This window comes from Salvia miltiorrhiza, chromosome 1 (genome assembly GCF_028751815.1).
Source record: "Salvia miltiorrhiza cultivar Shanhuang (shh) chromosome 1, IMPLAD_Smil_shh, whole genome shotgun sequence".
NCBI classification, from domain to species: domain Eukaryota; kingdom Viridiplantae; phylum Streptophyta; class Magnoliopsida; order Lamiales; family Lamiaceae; genus Salvia; species Salvia miltiorrhiza.
In genome coordinates this window covers 61,944,814-61,963,955 of record NC_080387.1, presented here as the reverse complement: position 1 = coordinate 61,963,955, position 19,142 = coordinate 61,944,814, and the positions used below count along the sequence as shown (strand labels likewise).

General features: G+C 34.7%; 3 protein-coding genes across 4 annotated transcripts in view; 1 reads left to right on the top strand and 2 right to left on the bottom strand.

Moving 5' to 3' along the window:
* The window catches only part of LOC131001622 (H/ACA ribonucleoprotein complex subunit 4), an 806,367-nt gene that overhangs the window by 313,655 nt on the left and 473,570 nt on the right, over positions 1–19,142 (top strand). The window lies entirely within an intron of this gene.
* LOC131002284 (mitochondrial acidic protein MAM33) lies at positions 430–2,625 on the bottom strand. Its single transcript, XM_057928783.1, has 3 exons — positions 2,414–2,625; positions 1,558–1,889; positions 430–1,023 (listed from the first exon to the last, which is right to left on the bottom strand). The coding sequence occupies exons 1-3, from the start codon at positions 2,525–2,527 to the stop codon at positions 861–863; spliced, it is 609 nt and encodes a 202-aa protein (XP_057784766.1). The 5' UTR covers positions 2,528–2,625; the 3' UTR covers positions 430–860.
* LOC131001866 (zeatin O-glucosyltransferase-like) lies at positions 9,067–10,884 on the bottom strand. The gene has a single exon (XM_057928496.1). The coding sequence runs from the start codon at positions 10,650–10,652 to the stop codon at positions 9,237–9,239; it is 1,416 nt and encodes a 471-aa protein (XP_057784479.1). The 5' UTR covers positions 10,653–10,884; the 3' UTR covers positions 9,067–9,236.

Below are 19,142 nucleotides of genomic sequence, written 5' to 3'. Positions count from 1 at the left end.
GTAGATTGGGATTTGTTAAACTAGAACAATGGGAGGTGTAAGCATGGAGTTGTGTCTCTGTTTTTACATGGCTTCGAGGCAAAGTTGGTGCAAAATGACTCATTAGACAATCCCTTACTCGGATCCAAATCCAGAACCGGTCTAAACGTTCATACAGTTGTGCGTGAAACGCAACAAGTCTTGACAAGACCCGTCAAACAGTCTGCCACAAATTTTAGTGACAGGGCAAACATGGTAAATAGGGTGGTCCGTGAGCTATCGGCGCGATGACTTTATGGATCATCAGATTTCTAGTAGTCCAGAATGAGTCAATCACAGCTAGAACTCTGAACTGGCCCACAAACTTTCATTTCCAGTTGCGGTCAATCTAAGCAAATAAAGTATCCAAGATAGTTGGCAGATTTCTACCAAGGAAGCAACGCATATAGATGAAAAAGAGCAATAATTTCCAAGAAATGATGAAAAGAGCATATATTCTTTACCCCGGTCTCTACGACTACCCCAATCGCGGTTATGAACTTCTATATCTCTAAGCCAACCCCACATAGTGTTGCATTCCTTGACCTTTTACTACTATGAAAGTCAACAAGAATATGGAAAGATTGTTAAGATTTAGCTAATGAAATTCCTGCACAACAATCAGAAATGATCCTTAACTGATTCCTCCCAAAGCCAAATATTTTGTGGAATGACCTCTAAGGGGAGTACTTCCAATGAGATTTATGCTTTGGTGTGAATCTAAAAAGACTGCTAAAGTTGACACGAGGCAAATGGATTCACTAGCAATGTTAACGGTCCACTTTCGAGAACGCTGTCAGAAAATATGTGTTAAATGAAGTTTCGGCAATAGCATATATTACTTAGGTTCTATCCATCATGTCCTTTAGCTTTTGTAACCAGCCCGCGTATTGACCTTGCTCTTTCTTGTGTAGGTAGAGGAGGAGGTTGTTGGTAAAGTCCTCTTCAATTCCTCTGGCTGCTAGATACTGCTTCAGCTCATGTTGTAAAAGAGGATCTAGATCACTGCAAAAGAATGTGACTGATAAATTAACATGAAATATAGCTGATCATGGAAAGAAAGAGACCAAAACTGGGTGGAGAATGGCAGGTGGAATCCTGAAAAATAAGGACTTATTTGGTTTGATTTTCAGCGTTATGGAGGTATCCTCAGTGTTTCCAGGTGAGAATGTGTTTAATATAATAGAGATATATTCTTACTTAACGACTATCAGTCTACCATTATACACGTTATATCCTATTAGCCAAAAAAGATGTATAAATTTGTATTGATGTTATAGGTTTGGAATAGAACATTATTCATTATTTCTATTCTTGTTAAGAAAGGGAGCATCATATTTTTGGTACCTCAAATTGTTCAAAAGGCACAAATGGGCCAAGCTAATAAACCAAACAACCGCTTAGTCAGACTGTCACTCGATGGCCATGAAAAATCTATATTAGCAGCCAGTAGTGATATATGTTCAAGTCAAATCCCGCAGCTTATTTTATCTCAACACAAACAGAAAAACGGTCAACTTAATTTCAGTAGGAAGATACCTGAATGAGGGCCCTTTGTAGATTGACGAATTGAGAGACGATGATGATGGAATGTAATGCGCGTTCTGAATGTGAAAATCAGGCTGGCCACCTCCTCTATTAGATGCTACACAATCAAACTTCAAGATCGAGCTCAAGCCAGGCTTTTTTACACATATTTTCAGCAAAGCTTCAGCAGGGAACCTGCTATCTTCATGGAAGGTGTCGCGGCCTAACAATGCTGAGATGGCCACTTCCTCCCCAGACGAACACTTATTCCTCAGAATCACATCTTGGGACTTAGGAGAGTCCCACTCCAGCACAAAATCACCAAAAGAACCCATTTTTTCATTCTGCATCCACACAAAGAAACCAAAAAATTGAGCCTCAATGTAGCTAGAAGACCAATATAACATCGACTAAATCGTGCCTCAGAGCTAAGGAAACTCACAGGATGCAAAAGAAACAGCGAAAACAGCCTAACTGTGCATACATATCAAACAAAGATCAACAGCCATTGTAAGCTCATCACCACTGCATATGTAGGCACGGTAACCTACTATGCACTTATATTCATAATTAGGTCTAAATTTTTTGCTTTGCAAGTTAACATTTTGCTTTGCTCAAACAAAAAAGGTATGATATCATTCATCAACACGAATATATTATACACCGGAATTGTTCTTGAAACTTATTGCTGCGAATTCGGTAAGGATCAAAATATCATTTTTCAGTAAAAAGCAAAATCAGTGAACTCCAAACAAAGTGAACATTTCCAGAGCAATCAATAGGAACCCTAATTTACTCCAAAATCAAATCACTCACAAATGTAGGCCGAGAAACGAATCATTCATGAAATCAAAAGGGCAAAATAGACCTGGAAGCGCATGGAGGAGAGTTCGTGGTTGAGCTCAGATTCCAAAATTTTCAGCAAATCCAAATCTTCAATTGATTTGTAAGCTCTGCGCAAAACATTTGTCACTCTCGCCATAGTTCTTACTAGTGTTTCTCTCTATCTTCCCTCTTCTCTGAAAGAGACGGCTGATATGTGGAATTTTATTGTATTTCAGTGTGGCAATTCTTCATTTTTAATTGTTTTTCTGGAATTATAAATTCTCTAAAAAATAAACCATTTTTATCATTGGGTAATTTTAAACACAGCCCCCAATTTTCTCTCTATAACCCCTTACTTAAAAAAATAATAAAAACAATTAGAATAGTACTGTTATACCCTTATAGCCCCATTTTACACCCTATTTCTCTTTCAATGTGAAACGACCAAAATATTCTTACGAAAATTCCTCCACAAAGACAAACTATAAGGGTTGTCCCTACGCTTATTACTTCTCTTAATCTTTCCTTGATGTTACAATATATGTTAGTGATAGTGTGGCTGGAGAGGAAAATTGAGAAAACCAAGAAAGTCTGCAACTTTTTTTTTCTTTTTCGGGAGATGTGTAGCCCAAGCTCTCAAAAAATTCTACAACATTGTGGTGAGAGCCTTGTTACACAATCCTACCACCAGACGACAATTATGTCATCGAAGAGTTGAAAAGTCTCAGGTGCAGGCTGCAACAGAGAATTGACGACAGTTTCTCTAAGAATGTGGCCAGATTATTTTACTTAATTCACGATTTCCGTTTTATCTGCAAAACTGGGGGTTTTCAAAATTTTGAAATTGTGGAAATTTGATCTTTATGACATGAGAAAACAAGAGAATTTTGATACACGTGATGTTCTTCTAAATTAATTTTTAACTATTAATTTGTCACAATTTTTTTAAATGAGGCTATAAGGGTACAATAGTATAATCATAATTATTTATATTATTTTTTTAAATAGGGGCTATAGTGAGAAAATTGGGGGCTGTGTTTAAAATTACCCTTTACCATTTTATATGTTTACAAAAAATCGTCATTTTCTCTCGAAAAAATAAAATCATTTTTCATTTATACAAGTATCATTTTCAGTATATCAATTTATTTATCTATTCTTGCATGTGTAGTTTATTTCTTCACTCACAATAAAATTAAAATTATTATTATTAACACTACTCCACTCATAATATACTCATTCGCTTTTATTCAAATTCAATATCGTCTTCTACAATTATTTTATTATTCCTACTAAGACTATTTTTTACGAACATATATAAATTACTTCTACATGTTTAAGCTATTTACTTTACGAAATCGAAACTCCATTTATTTTAGAAAATTACTACTCCCTAGACACTTCACGTATTAGACTATCATAACAATAAAGTATGTCTAGACATCGTACAAGGAAATGCTTCAATTTAAATATTCCAAGACCATAACCAATTCTCGAGACTTTTTTTTCCCCCCTATCGGAGCAATTTTTTCAAAAATTGAGAAATAATATTATGCCTCGTTGGAGTGAAAATAACATGAAATTCTCTTTTATAAAAACAAGGGGAAAAATGAAGACATTTAAAGAAACTTTTTTTTTATTATTTTTTATTAACAGAAAACACACACACACACCTAAAAGTACATTATAGTTGAGGCATTTAAATACTTTTCTTTCCTTTTTTAGAGATCTTTGGTTCAATCTCATGTGCGGTATAGTTTTTCCACATTTATGTGAATAATGATCCTGCCTACGTGTGATGTAACTTTCCCACATTTATATGATGTAGAGGTTCTGTCTGCATGCAAGTGACTTTTTTTGATTATATATTAGATACCTCAGAACCGATCACCTACCCACCGTGGGCATGCATAACGTGCCAACCATGATGTGGCAATTGTAATTATAGTAAGATAATTTTAATTAGAGTAAGATTTATTAGTTATCTTTCCTAATTAAAATTGCCACATCAATGGTGGACACGTTATGCTTGCCCACGGTGGGTAGGTGATCGGTTCTGTTAGATACCTCTTATAATTTTAAAAAAAAAACACCATCACTCAACAGTGGAGAAATTAAAAATCACATTTTGCAGTGAGAAACCAGCAACACCAAAAATAAATACAGTAATACTAATTATTAGAGTTGTGTGAATATCCATATACCTTAATATGTTACTCCCTCCGTCCCATTAGAATAGGCTCAATTCTGTTGGGTACAGAGATTAACAAACTTACTTTTGAGGAGAAAAATTGTGTGGTCCACACCAATTAAGCATTTAAAATACATTATTAATCTCCCAAAATGAAAAACAAGACTATTCTAATGAGACGGAGGGAGTATTGGTAAGAAGTAACTAGTATAAAACACACGATCTTTCTTCTTCTTCTTCTTCTTCTTCTTTTTTTTTTTTTATCAAAAACACATTATCCTTTATGAATTCAAAAACCAATAAAATTATATAGAATTGTGTGCTATCCGTACTACCCCTGAGACAGTATTCATATTGCAAATCTTAATTATAATATATATTAATTTATTATTGACTAAATTTCTCTAATATCAGTTAAAGTGACATTATTATAATTATAAGAACATTTTAAGAATTAAAATATTATATATAATCTTAATATATTATATCAAACAAAATATTATATTTTACAGATATTGTAATGCAATATACCAAACATAATATTAATATAACATATGATCAAAGATTGCCTGGTTGGGAGCAGTCTGTCAGTTTCGGCTTCGGCCCTTATTTTGGCAGTCTGTCTCTTGCGGTCCTGGTTCTACGGCTACTCAATCGGGCTGCCGGCGTTGGTAGACTCGGGGGTTTCCTTTCTCACTCTAGCGCAGCCTTTACTGTGTTTTGTCACATTGAGGAGGGCTCCAAATTTGCTTGTGGGCGATGGTCAGGCTGGATGAGCTTCTGCAGTAAATTATTCCCTCTCATGTTGGTGGTTTTCTTTTCTGTTGGTTTGTGTTTTGTCTTTCTATGACATTGTTATTAGACAAATACTCTTTTTTCTTTTTAAGAGTTTTAATTTCAATAAATTTTTTGTTAAAATGATATTTTAATGAGGCTCGACCCTTAACCTGTTTTGTCATGCTTTAAAGGGTTATCTTTTAATAAGAGCTTTATTTTAATTAATAACATATGATCGAAGATATTATAGTAAAAAATATCACATCATATCAGATACACATACCACAGAAGCTCAAATAGTATTAATCCTATAGCATTGCCGGAATTTTCTATTAGACTATTCCGTATATAACTAATATGCATTAATACAAATGACATGTGTTTTATTAATACACATACCAAATAAGCTCAAATAGTATTAATCCTATAATAGAGCATTGCCGGAATTTTCTATTAGACTATCCGTATATAATTAATATACATTAATACAAATAGCATATAATTCATTAATACAAAGAGTATTTATATTCCTAGCTATAATATAGCATCGTCCACATTTTCTATTAAATTACTCCTAATCTAAACTCATAATATGTAATACAAATAACATGTCTTGGATTAATACAAGTAGTATTTTTATTTATTTTTTGCCTTAGGGGAACAGTGGCGTTTGAACCCGAGACCTCACTGTTCACACACAGGAGATCGCACCGCTTGGTGTCCTATTGAGGACAATACAAGTAGTGTTAATCCTATAATATAGCATCATCGAAATTTTTATTAGATTACTCCTAATCTAAACTCATAATATTCTATTAAATATCTTTTTATTTACATATTATATTATATATATTAAATACATATAGTGTAATATATAATAAATTAATATATGCTTATATTATTTACAAAATTAACTTTAAAATAAAATATGTAGGAGTGGTAATCGGTCTGGTTCGGTTATAACCGAACCGATTTTTCAATTAACCGGAACCGATTAACAGCGAAAATGCTAACCGAAAATCGAATAAAATCGAATCGATTTTTGGTTCGATAAACTGATCAACCGGTCCGATTAACTCGAATCGGTTAACCGAGTTAACCGGTTAATTACATGGCTGAGGAGATAAAATAATTGTGAACTTTAGGCCTGGCTGAGCAGTAAAATAATTACAGAGCGAGGGAGGTAGTGGTTGTGGCGAGCTATTAACGAGGGGCTCGTTGGTGGTGAGAGAGATAGTCGGCAGGAGGGGAAAGTCCTGCTGGTTGGCTGCCGACTGTTCGGCGAGGGAGGTCGGCCCAACTTTGATTCCTACTATGGGTCGTTGGCCAAGAAATTGGGGGAAGAGAGCGAGAGTTGGCAGGTAGGGAAAGTGAGAAGAGGGAAGAAGGCGGCGGCCGTGGGGAGGAGATGAGAAGGTGTTGGCGATTCTCGCCGTTCGCCGAAAGAAGAGGGGGGGTGGTGGCTGTTCACGGCGAGGGTAGAAGAAGGAGAAAATTAGGGATTTGATTTAGGGAGAGGGATTTTCTAAAGTTGGAGAAATTTTGGGGTTTTGGGTGTTTAGAGTCAAGGTAGGAGGAGAAGGAGCCGACGCCGGGACTGAGAAGTGGCGGAGGCGACAGCGGTCTCCGCTGCATGTGCTACGGCGAGGAGACAAAGAGGGAGAGAGGCAGTTGGCGTGAGAGAGAATGAAAGAAATGGAGAGAAGTAGAGATGGGGTGGGGTGAGAGGCGAGACGCCGACGGCGATTTCACCTGCCGGGGTTGCAGGCGGCTGAGAGACGAGAGAGATAATATGTTATGTGCGTGCGTGTGTTGCGTTTTGAGAAAGAAGGGAAAAATGATGGGCTCTATGTCTCCGGAATGGAACTGGAAGCCTTAATTACAACTTAATAAAATTTGAAATATTTAATTATATATAAATCGGTTAATTCGGTTTAATCGGTTGGTTACCGGTTCAACCGATTAACCGGTTACTAAAAAATTAAAACATCGATAACCGAACCGATAAATTTAGTTCCGATTTTTCGGTTCGATTACCGTTATAACCAGATAACTGGAATCGTTTTACCACCCCTAAAAAATGTAATAAGGATAACATATATAATCTACATGTTGTGGCCAATGCACGTAGATCTCCAACCTAAAATGGAAAATTATCGGTCAAAATAATATATAGAGCGCAACATGTAGCATATTGATCATCGAAATTAAGGGCATCCACGTTGGAGAGCCAAGGTTGGCTCTTAAAAGTGGTCCCCACCATTTAAGAGCCAACCCCCACATTGGAGAACCAACACTCCTAAACATTTGATTTTATCTTTATTTTAAATTACTTCAAATAAAGTCCTATATTTTATAACATAAATTTTATTAAAATAAAAATCAAACATTACATTAATAAAATAACACGATAATTTAAAAAATATTACAATAATTTTTTTTATATTTTATCCTTATTTTAAATATATTTGTAGATTAAAAAATAATAATTAAAAAGTAGAATGAAAAATTAGAATTCTCTATAATGTGTAGTACACTATAAATAGTGAAGCTACATTTAGTTAAGATTAAAATGAACCTCACATTTAAAAGTGAAGGATTCTCTACAATGTGTAATACACTATAAATATTTAAGCTATATTTAGTTAAAATTAAAATTAATTTTTTTAAGGGTTAAATGTTTTTATATTAAAAAAATCAATTAAATAATAGTTAAGATTTTTTTTAATAGGCGGTGCATTGCACGTGCCTATTAAAAAGGCCATTCGAGCTCGATTTGAATGGGGGTGTCTGGCGAGGGAGAGGTAGGAGCCCTCACCGTGGATGCCCTAAAAGAAGGTGAACGCATTGTGTTGAGGATGTCATAAATGTCTTCCGATAAACGCTCATCATCCTCCTTCGATCTTCTCACATTTCTTATTGTCAAAAACGACCCCATCAAAATTTCAATTCACGTGAGTTGGTGTTCCAAACTCAGCAAAATCCATTAGAGCATCCACAGAGAGGCTCGTAGAGCGGGCGCGTGCCCAGCAAGAGCGAACCTTGCATCGATGCTTGGGGATTGAAGCGAGGCGCGCCTTTGCACACCGAGCACAGAAAAAGGGGAAAGAAAGGCACTTGCAAACATCACCAGCGAAGCTGTGAGATGGGGCTCGATGGCTACAGAGCCCGGTGACTCGGAGGGAGTGGCCCACTTATGAGCCGAAAATGGGACTTGCCATAAGTCAATGATCATAACATTTGAGCATGAGGATCAGACTGCCTTTAGTTGATGGAACGAAAAACTCGATACTCAACAATTATATTTTCGATCACAGTGAAACATCGTCAAAGATGTTCTTATATTTTTTTTTTTTGGCTACTCATCATGGTTGTGACTAAATTGTTAATTTAGTAAGAATAGAAATTCCATTTTAAAATAAAAGTTTTACCTCTGTCTATATAGTACTCCATCCGTCCCCAAAATAAGTTTATCTTTGGGGACGGCACGAATTTCAAGAAAAAATGATAAAATGTATTGATAGTGGAGAAAAATATGTTATAATTAGTATTGAGAGTGATGAAAATGTGAAAAAAATGTTATAATTAGTATTGAGAGTGGTAAAAAGGTGAAAAGTAAGAATAAATAAAGTATTATTAGTGGTGGGGTAGTTGTCCAAAAATGAAAAGAAATAAATAAAAATTTATTTGGGGATGTCCCAAAAAGAAAAAAGAGAAACTTTTTTCACGACGGAGGGAGTATTATTTACGGTGACGTCGGTGAGGAAGACAAAATTCATACAACTCCCCAAGTCCTAAACAAAACACTACGAGCCACAATAATAAACATCACTTAAAATAGAAAAGGAAAAACAATAATGGATCCATACTGTACGTACATAGTTGTCTGCACATCAGATTAATCGTCACGTCGCGTAATATGAGCAATAAACGAATCCATTTCAAGCCGCGACGCGCCGCCTTCCTCCGTCGCCCCCCGAAGCACGGCGGCCAGCTCCTCCGCCCTCTTCCTGACCTCACCACCTTCATCGGACGCAATCAGCCTCCTCACAGCATCCTCCACCATCTCCACCGTCACAACCTCGCCCGTCTCCGCCCCCCACTTCCTCACCGGCAGCCCCACCCTGAGCACCTCCGTGACCAGAACGGCGTTGGTCGGCTGATCCGAATGCATCGGCCACGCTGCGATCGGAACTCCCATCTTCATGCTCTCATTGCATGAGTTCCAACCGCAGTGGCTCATGAACCCGCCCGTCGACGGATGCGCCAAGATCTCCGGCTGCGGCGCCCACCCTCTCACCACTACTCCCCTCTCTCCAATCCTCTCCTCGAACCCCGCCGGCAGCTCCACCCTCCGCGCCTCCCCCTCGAACACGTTTGCCTTGTCGGCCTCTCTCACCACCCATATGAACTTCTGTCCGCTCCGCTCCAGCCCCTCAGCTATCACCTCTACTTCCTGCTTTGTGAGGGTTGTGGTAGTGCCGAACGTCGCGAAGATAACCGACCTTGCCGCCTGTTTATCCAGCCACTTGAAGATTTCATGCCGGGATTCCGATTTCGCCGTAGCCGGAATCAACGGCCCGATTGCCCAGCTTTTCAGGTCTCCGGCGACCTCTTTACTTTCCAATATTTCCAAAAACGGGCCTTCAATCGATCTGCACGTGTTTATAATATCTCCCGATCTCAAACTCATCCCTTCATCCTGCAATCCGATGAAATAGAAAAGATCGTCGGAGATGGTGGTGGCGATCGGCGGCAGCTCCCGCAGGCGCGGGATCGGGCAAGTTCTCCCCATCATTTCCAATAGGAATTTCACCTGGCAATAGGCGGAGATGCAGACGAAGGCGTAGGATTCCGCATTGGGAATGGTGGCGACATCCTTCACCAGTGACGCTATTAAAGGGTCGTGGATAATAACGACTCTCCGATACTTAAGTGCGAGGCTTCGCATGAAATCCCCCAAGGGCTCCGCCATGCTCATGGCGGCGTCCCAAGCAGGCTGGAGGTGCCCCGGGAATTTCTTCGAGGGGTCGGGCACGGGCGGCGGGGAGGCAAACGACGGCGAGGAAAGGTCTTGGAAGTTGATTTTGTCGACGTCGGTAGGGTTTAGGGCGTTCACCCGGAGTCTGGCCTGGCGGTTGAAGACGGCGGAGCCGGCGTAGTGGACCGGAATCCCGTAGGAGGAGATGTGGCATGATAGCTGCAACATTTGGTTCAGATGGCCTTGAGCTGGGAAAGGTACCATGATCACTGAAATTTCATCATTTCTTGGGCTTGTCTGGAGATTGGTATTGCCATTTGTTAAGCTTCCCATTTTGATTTTGTGAATTGGTTCAAGATTTTTGGTTTTGATTTTTCGGAGGTGTGTTGTGACTTTGCCTTAAGGTGAAGCCTTTATATAGGGTGGAAAAAAAAATGTTGATTTTCAATTAAAGTTTACATGATTTTATTCGCAATATCGTTGGTTTGTTGAAAATTTGGAATGATTCATTTAAATTCATTGTATATGCACTGATGATTTCTGTTTGGAACAACGTGATTGTTTATACAACATTAGCCATCTTATACTATTGGAACACGGAGAGAAACACGACTTTTATTTGGAAACGTAATGCAGAAGTAAAAATGTAATTTGAGATAAATTAAAATAAACGAAAAATACAGATTTTTGTTGCCACCATGTGTGCCCACGAAATACTTTTCGAGAGATTGCCCTTCGAGCTCGTTTGCTAGTGATATAGGATAATGCGTGCTATTTTTAAATGAGGCATCTATTAATTTATATTAAATATCAATATCATGTTTGGTGAGATATATAAAAAAGGTGTTATGCTATTACACCTCTAAGGTGGGATACACAATCCAAAAGATATGAATAGTAAATAACAAGCCATTAATTTATAAAATTAAGGCTTTGATTTTTGAAGTAAACAATATATTAGAGTGCTATATTTATCTATCACACACTTATCATATATAGCAAACTGAGGCTTATGTTATAAGTCCAATAACCTATAAGGATCCAGGTATTTTGAAATCGAAGATTTGGTTATACCCAAGGATAGGAGATTGAATGACATTTGGTGAAATTTAGGAGTTCATAGCAGTTTCAAACTATATGAATTCTTCAAAGTTTGAGATATTTTCAAAGTTTGGATAATAATCTTACATGAGTAATAAATTTTGGGAGTTTGAGAAAAGATAAATTGTATGGGATCCATGGGAAAAAAGAAAAAAGAATAAAAGATGTAATTTTTGGAAGTGAAATTGATGTTATATGAAGAGAAAAGAAAATAATTGTATTGTGTATATAATTATGATAATATTAATGTCTCTTTTCAAAAACTGAAAAAAAAATATATAAATGTTAGTTTTTCAAAATACTACTCCGTACTATAATCTACCATAAATATAATACTTCTATCTTAATACCTAATAAAAATATAGCTAACTAATAAATGTGTGACAAGTGTATGTCACACTATTTATCTCCATTTTTGAGGGTGGGGTGGATTAGCTAGACACAGCCCATCAATGGTCTCTTCCCATCATTTTTTCTTTTTTTGGTTACCACGGCCACGGGGCATGGGGCCGAACTTCTTGGGCAGGACGATAAAATGTTAGAAACAGTGTAAGATTTTATTGACAACAGCAACAACGTACAATAAAATGGGCACATGCTATCAGAATTGTTTTCTACGTTGTCGATTTTAACTTTTTTGTCTTTCTCTCTCATATATAGTATTGATGACTTGTGAGGTCGTTTTATGGCCGAAAGTAATTTGTTTGGTAATGAAAAATATCAGTTTTGGGCCAGGAGTTCTGAGTTGATAAGTTTTTCTCCAAGAATCATATCTCAACCATACTCCATATATGGTTCTAATTTAATTATCTAACTAAGGGGGGTGTATTCGTTGTGGATTTACACATACTTTAAAAAGTCCATGGAATTCACATAGATTCCAGACGACTTTCAAAGAATTCGTGGTTGGATTTCACCCCGATTTTCACTGATTTTCGAAGAATTTAGGGGATAATTCTGGAATTGAAATCCATGATGCCAACGCCCGCTGAGTCCCAGCACCGCTGGAAACCCAGCGACCGCTGGGAATCTAGCGACCGCTGGAAACCAAAAAGGCATCATGGAAACCCAGTGTTGAGCAATGCATTGGGCACCAAAACGGCACAGCAGCTGAGAGGTGAGGGGTGCGTCGGGGCGGTCCCGAAGGAGTCGGGGAGAGGAGAGATGGTGCGGCGCTCACACTGCGCTGGGGGACTGTGGGGCGGCGGCGGCAACGGCGTGGCGAGAGACACGGAGCGCGTAGAGAGAGAGAGGCAGAGAATTCAGACTCGCTGGAATCCAGCATATGCTGGACTCTCTCAACGGTGGCTGAGTTCCAGCGCTCACTGGCTTCTTGGCCGCGGGCGCTGGAACTCAGCGCTCGCTTAAAATTTCATGGATTTCAATTCTCGTGGTTCTTGGCCGGATTTCGTCGTGTGTATTTTTTGGATGAAATCCATGAAAGTCATTCCAGATTTTAAGTCAATGGAATAACGAATACACCTAGATTTGTATGGATTTTAAAAAGTCTGAAACGAATACACCCAGATTTATATGGACTTTTAAAAGTCATAAACGAATACACCCAGATTTCTGCAGACTTTTAAAAGTCTGGAACGAATACACCCAGACTTTTAAAATCCATAGAAATCTATTAAAATCCACAACGAATACACCCCCCTAAATCTCAACCATACTTCATATGTGTAGTTTGAATTTATTAGGATAATTGTATATAATAACACCGCTTTCACTTATTTTTTTATTTACAAAATATTTCATCTGTCCTATAAGGGGACAACGTATTTTAATAAAAATGATTGAATGTATTGTGAATGGATAAAAAGTCTCACCTAAAATATATTTGTTAATAATGATAATTAACTGAACTGTGAGTGGAAAAGGAACCCACCAAATGGTGAGGTATTGTTTATAAATGAAAATAACTAATTTGTGTGGACATCTCAAGATAACAAAAATTAACTACTCCATCTGTCCATATTAATTATGTTGGCATGAATATCAAGAAAATTATAGTTAGTGTATAAAGTGAGTTGGCGGAAGATGCTTTGAGAGATGTTTTTTTTTTTTTTTTTTTTTTTTTTTTTTTTATATGGACAATAAAGCGATATAATTTAAAAATCGGCATTTTCCGGTCAAATTAAAGCACACGTGGTTATCATAATAGTTAGGGGTGAGCACAATTGGACCAAAACTGTTAAATCGGATCGAACCGATTAGTTTAGTCGGTTCGGGATGGTCCAACAGCAATAATCGGTTCGGGGCGGTTCCATATTTTAGAACATAAATTTTATCGTAACTGCTGCCCGCCGAGAACCGAACCGACCTGCTATAATTTATAAATATATATTTTATTAATAATTTAAGTATTTTTCTTTTTAAACCCTAAAAAAACTAATGTTTCCTGTCAATTTCCATTTCTGCATTTCAAACACAGGAGACAGCCGCTCTCCTCTCTCGTGACTCCCTCTGTCGTTGTCTTCTCTAAGCTGTGCAACTCTTGTCCAATCGTCGATCGGTCGGCGGGATGCGACTCAGCAGTAGCCAGTAGGACGTGATGGCATTCTGTTTTCTGTATCCGAAGGTTTTGAACTCATGTTGGTGGTTTTGTTTTACATTAAGGTGAAGTTTGAATTGAATTGGTAAGGCTTCAACATCACCATTTTCTCTTACACTAAAACAAACAATTCTCTGTTTCTCTGTCGCATATGTTCGGTTTTAGACCGAACTGATTGAATGAGGATCAGTTTTGGACGATTCTGATTCGGTCCCCTTCTTTAATATGGTTCGGGTCGGTCCAACAAATTTTATTTCGTCGGTTCTCGATTTGTTTGGTTCGGTCCGGACCGAATGCTCACTCCTAATAATAGTATACATGGATCTATTGTATGTGCACATGCATGGAAAAATTGCATCGCCATATAATCCAGCCACATGTACTTTTTAAAAGTCTTATCATCTTTAAATTTATTCACAAATATATTGATGGTTCTAATGAACCACATAAAATTGCACTTCCTCCGTACCATTAAAAGTGACATGTATTCCATTTTGGACCGTCCCATTATAAGTGGTCTGTTTTCATAAATAGAAAAAATAACCTTTAAAAAATATAAGCCCTACTATTTTTAACAAATTTATACATTCTCCTTAATTATCGTGCCGAAAAGTTTTGAGCCACTTATAATGAGACGAAGGATGTAAATATCATATTTTTATTATCAAAATTTGGAAGTGTCATAATAAAACTAGAAAATGAATATATGTGATATTATATCATACGACCTGTATAAAATTTATCAAGTGTGCATGTATTGACCGAGCGATAAAGTAATTAATGTCTAAGGTTAAAGATCTCGGGTTCAAGTTTACCGTGACACGGTCTTTAAATTTTTTATTTAATAATATTAATTTTGTTTGATCAAATATGATCTCTCGTGCTTACAAATTATTCGAATTAAAGTTACTGATAGCAACAAGTGACAATGTTGGGCTCGGCTCCACAATAAATTCTAATATTACATTATTTTTTGAGACCAACATTACATTATTTTTGTCCAAGAAAGATGAAGAAATTAATGCCCCTGAAAAAAATGAAGAAATGGATTTCAAATTATTGAGGGCCAAACAATTAGGCCAATCGCTTTGAGAGTTGAACCTAAAATTTTGGCACATATTGAAATAGACAATTCACTGAATTAATTTATTTGGTATTATTCCCCAAAGGACAAAATGATCTTTATTAACTAAAAACAAATTTATTTTGCAAGCCAGCCACTTGTGTTGGGGACTATTATTTTTAGGGCTATAAAGGAGTCAAGCTACTCGTGAGCTATTCGACGTTCGACTCGATAAAAGCTCGTTCGATAATTTAATGAACTGCTCGTTTAGCTAAACAAGCCAAGCTTGAGCATGACGATGCTCGGCTCGTTAGCTCGTGAAGTGATTTATCTTAAAAACATAAGATTATTCATTAAATGTCTTACTATATTTTATAGTATATGTAGTAATATTTGGATTAAGTATCTAATTAACATCATTTATTTACAAGAAAATAGTAAATATATTATATTTTTATGAATAAAATAACTTCTATATTTGAAAATTAACTTATGTATTAGGAAAATAACAAAAATTTTAAATAAAAATTTAAATTTAAAAAGCTCGATTAGGCTCGACATTGTATTCGACTCGATTAAAGCTCGATCGATAATTAATCAAATAGCTCGATTAGCTAAACGAGTCAAGCTTGAACAAGACACTATTCGGTTCGGCTCGGCTCGATTACACCCCTAATTATTTTCCACGTATTCTTTGACTTGATTGAAGTAGAATCAGTGTTTGTTACGACTACTCACTTTCGTTTGAATACTATTTAATGTTTGAAAATGTCTGTGAACAATGATCATAATGTCTGTGAACAATGATCATATATCATGCTGATATTCATATACTCTGTGGAGGGGAATAATAGAAATCACATATATGTAATCATTATTTACCTAAATCTCCTAATTGTCTTTTTTTGTTTTCGAAGGGAATATATATCCTTGCTATTGTCAAAAAATTATGTAATACTTTATCCATCATTTCTGAAAATTGTGACTTTATTATCGTATCGGAATGTTTTTAAAAATTATGATATTTTCTTATTTAAAAATGACTCAATATATAATTTTTTTCTCTCATTATTTATGAAAAATATGAAACTTAATCCCCATTTAAATATAATTATTATACATTTTTAAAATTCGTGTCCTTCACAATTTTTAGTGATGGAGGAACTAATATATGGATACAATCATTCAATTGGATACAATCATTCAATTGGAAATTTATCAAGTCAAACAAATCGGCTACAAACCTTTTACAGTTTTACATTCCATTTTTGTGGGTTAGCTGAAACTTTATGTAATACCTCTCCCCCATCCCACGTATCTCCACAGTCCCTTATTCTTTTTTGAAATATTTCAATATATAATCTATTTTTTAAATTAAATTTACGTTAAAATTTTACTTTTCCTAAATAATTTTATCTAAAGTTTTCAAAATTCACAATTTCTATAAAGATATTTTTTTATCTTTCAATTGAAAATTCACAATTTATAAAGATAAAATTGAATAATTACATATAATTAATTTGTATTTTTTAAACAATAGTATATTTTTTAAATATGTGTGAAAATCATATGAGACAAAGGGAGTAGTATTTTTAAGTGTTAATAGCATTAAATAGTTATTTTATTCAATAAAAAATTAATAATTACTACAAAATAAAAATATATTAAGTTTAATCACACTTTTCGTGTAAGCAAACTATTTTATTCTTAATGAAATTATAATAAAAATAAAATATAAATGAAAAATTAAAAATATAGAAAAAAGAAACTTGAAAAACTAATTAAAAAAAATAAACAAAAGCCATGTACCCCGCCCATTCCCCCACTATTCATTACTGTTTTCTACAAGTTATGTAAATTTCCCATGGAAGATGAGAGGCGTCTTCAACACCAACACCCAGCAAAGAAGGTTTAGCCTGGTCTCTTTTCCAATTGGTCTCCCTCAACGAGATCTCAACGAAATCCCACCAGGGCCGCTGGGCCCCCTGACGATAAAGGGGGCAATAAATTTGCGTTAACAGACAAAAATGTCCTATTCTTTATACTTATATATGAAAAATGTCATACTTTATAAATTTAAATATTTTATGATCAAATTATGTGAAGTATCTATTTTATAATTTGATGTTGATGAGTTTACTTGGTTTTTTGTGAAAGTCTTACACATTTGACCGATTTGACATCTATCAGTCATAAAAGTCAACGATTTGACAGACTGACAACATGATCTAGCCACTCATCGATCATATGCACTTTTAATTAATAGCTGTCAAATCGTTGACTTTTATGACTGATATTTGTCAAATCGATCAAATGTATAAGATTTTTACAAAAAAAAACCAAGCAAACCCATCAAATCAAAATTACCTAACATGTCAATTTTGCAATTATTCATGTATTTTTATATTATTGTATAATTGTAGCATGTTAATTTTACAATTACACTCAAATAAAATTTAACTAGGCCGTAAGTAAGATGGTCACAAAATTGATAAAATATTTTAAAGATATTTCAAATATATTTTTTATTGTAAAATATTTAGACCTCTCTTTTAAATACAACTAGTATGTGCCCGCTCGTGCGATGCACGGCCATCATCGAAATTAAACGATAATTTAAATAAATAAATAAAAATGTTAGACATAATATATATATATATATATATATATATATAAGTAAATATAAACATAAATGATCTCAATAAAAAATAAATTATTCACAATATAATCTCAATAAAAATATCAATCTGAAAACATTTGAATTTTCAATTATTGAAATAGCAATTAATTGATTTAATTGATAATGTGTATAAATTTATAAATAAATAAATTATGAAATATCAAAACCAAGTATAGATGATAATGAGTATCATTATGGATCATATAATATTCTAAGATGTACAAAACTATTTATTTACACATAGTATAACTATAGTTTAATATAGTTTTCGAATGCATATTTAAATCATATTTATGAGGTCATTTTGTTTATGCTCAAATTTTAAAATAAAGTTACAATGTATACATTTTTTTTTTCAATTGGAAAGTGAAAAAATAAAGGGTTTAACATGAGATATGTGTCATTCATTTTCCAAAATAAAATGTATACAATTTCAGTAAATTTAAATAAATGTGCTACTAAAAAATTAAACTCTTCAATTTACTTTTATTTTTTATTTTTAAATAAAATCGATAATGGTTCTCTAATTACTGATTTTCCAATGAGTAATTTTGAAGCTTAAAAATTCGATTTTTAAGATATACTATATATTAGTTATTTATCTACAAATTTATATTAATATAAAGTTGACCTTTAAAAAAATATTTTTAAGCTAAAGATTTCTAAAATGAACAAATATAAGTTTCATCATTGTAATTGCATTAAACTGATATAATAAAAATATAAATAGTAAAATATAAAAAATACTGATATATAGTAAAAACATAAAAAAATAAAATAAAAAAATATGGAAAAAGGAATGAAAGAACCATGAATTTTAAAAAATGAGAAATGAGAGAGGAGGTGATAAAGGAGAGAGAAAAAAATAATTTGGTGACTTTAAACTATAATAACTTATTGGTTTTAAATTTATTTTTTATAATTTTTACATCGAATTAAAGATATCGTCATTATCTTTAATTTAACATCCATATGAAACATTTTTTTATAAATTAAAGTTGATGATTTTAAAAGAGAATCAAAATTATAAGAAGAAAAATAAAGAGAGAGAATTTTTGGTGGGAAAAAGTTTACGTTAGACTCATCTTTTATATTATATATAGATGGTGTTTGTGGAATGGTAGAATTATATTATACTCCCTCCGTCCCTTAAAATTTTTTACCACGCTTAAAGGGATGCGAATAAAGTGGCTCACGAGCTTTTAAATTTTATTTTTGCGTTTTAAAATGTGATGAGTTAAAGGTTGAACTTCTCGTATTGACATTTTGACATTATACATTCTGATTTGAATTATAATATATTCATTTTCCGTCTAAAAAAAGCCTTTCTTGGCATGCTAGAGACATTCAAATATAGACATTATGGTGTTCTATTCATGTCTGAATACATTCTGATGCAAGTATGGACATTAGTGTTATATT

Bases quoted from the DNA above. Each gene is read 5' to 3' on its own strand.
- LOC131002284 (XM_057928783.1), bottom strand. From the start codon at position 2,527: ATGGCGAGAGTGACAAATGTTTTGCGCAGAGCTTACAAATCAATTGAA. The intron at 1,890-2,413 runs GTCTATTTTGCC...GTGTGGATGCAG, and splicing joins TCTCCTCCATGCGCTTCCAG to AATGAAAAAATGGGTTCTTT. The intron at 1,024-1,557 runs GTATCTTCCTAC...ATTCTTTTGCAG, and splicing joins TACAAAGGGCCCTCATTCAG to TGATCTAGATCCTCTTTTAC.
- LOC131001866 (XM_057928496.1), bottom strand. From the start codon at position 10,652: ATGGGAAGCTTAACAAATGGCAATACCAATCTCCAGACAAGCCCAAGA.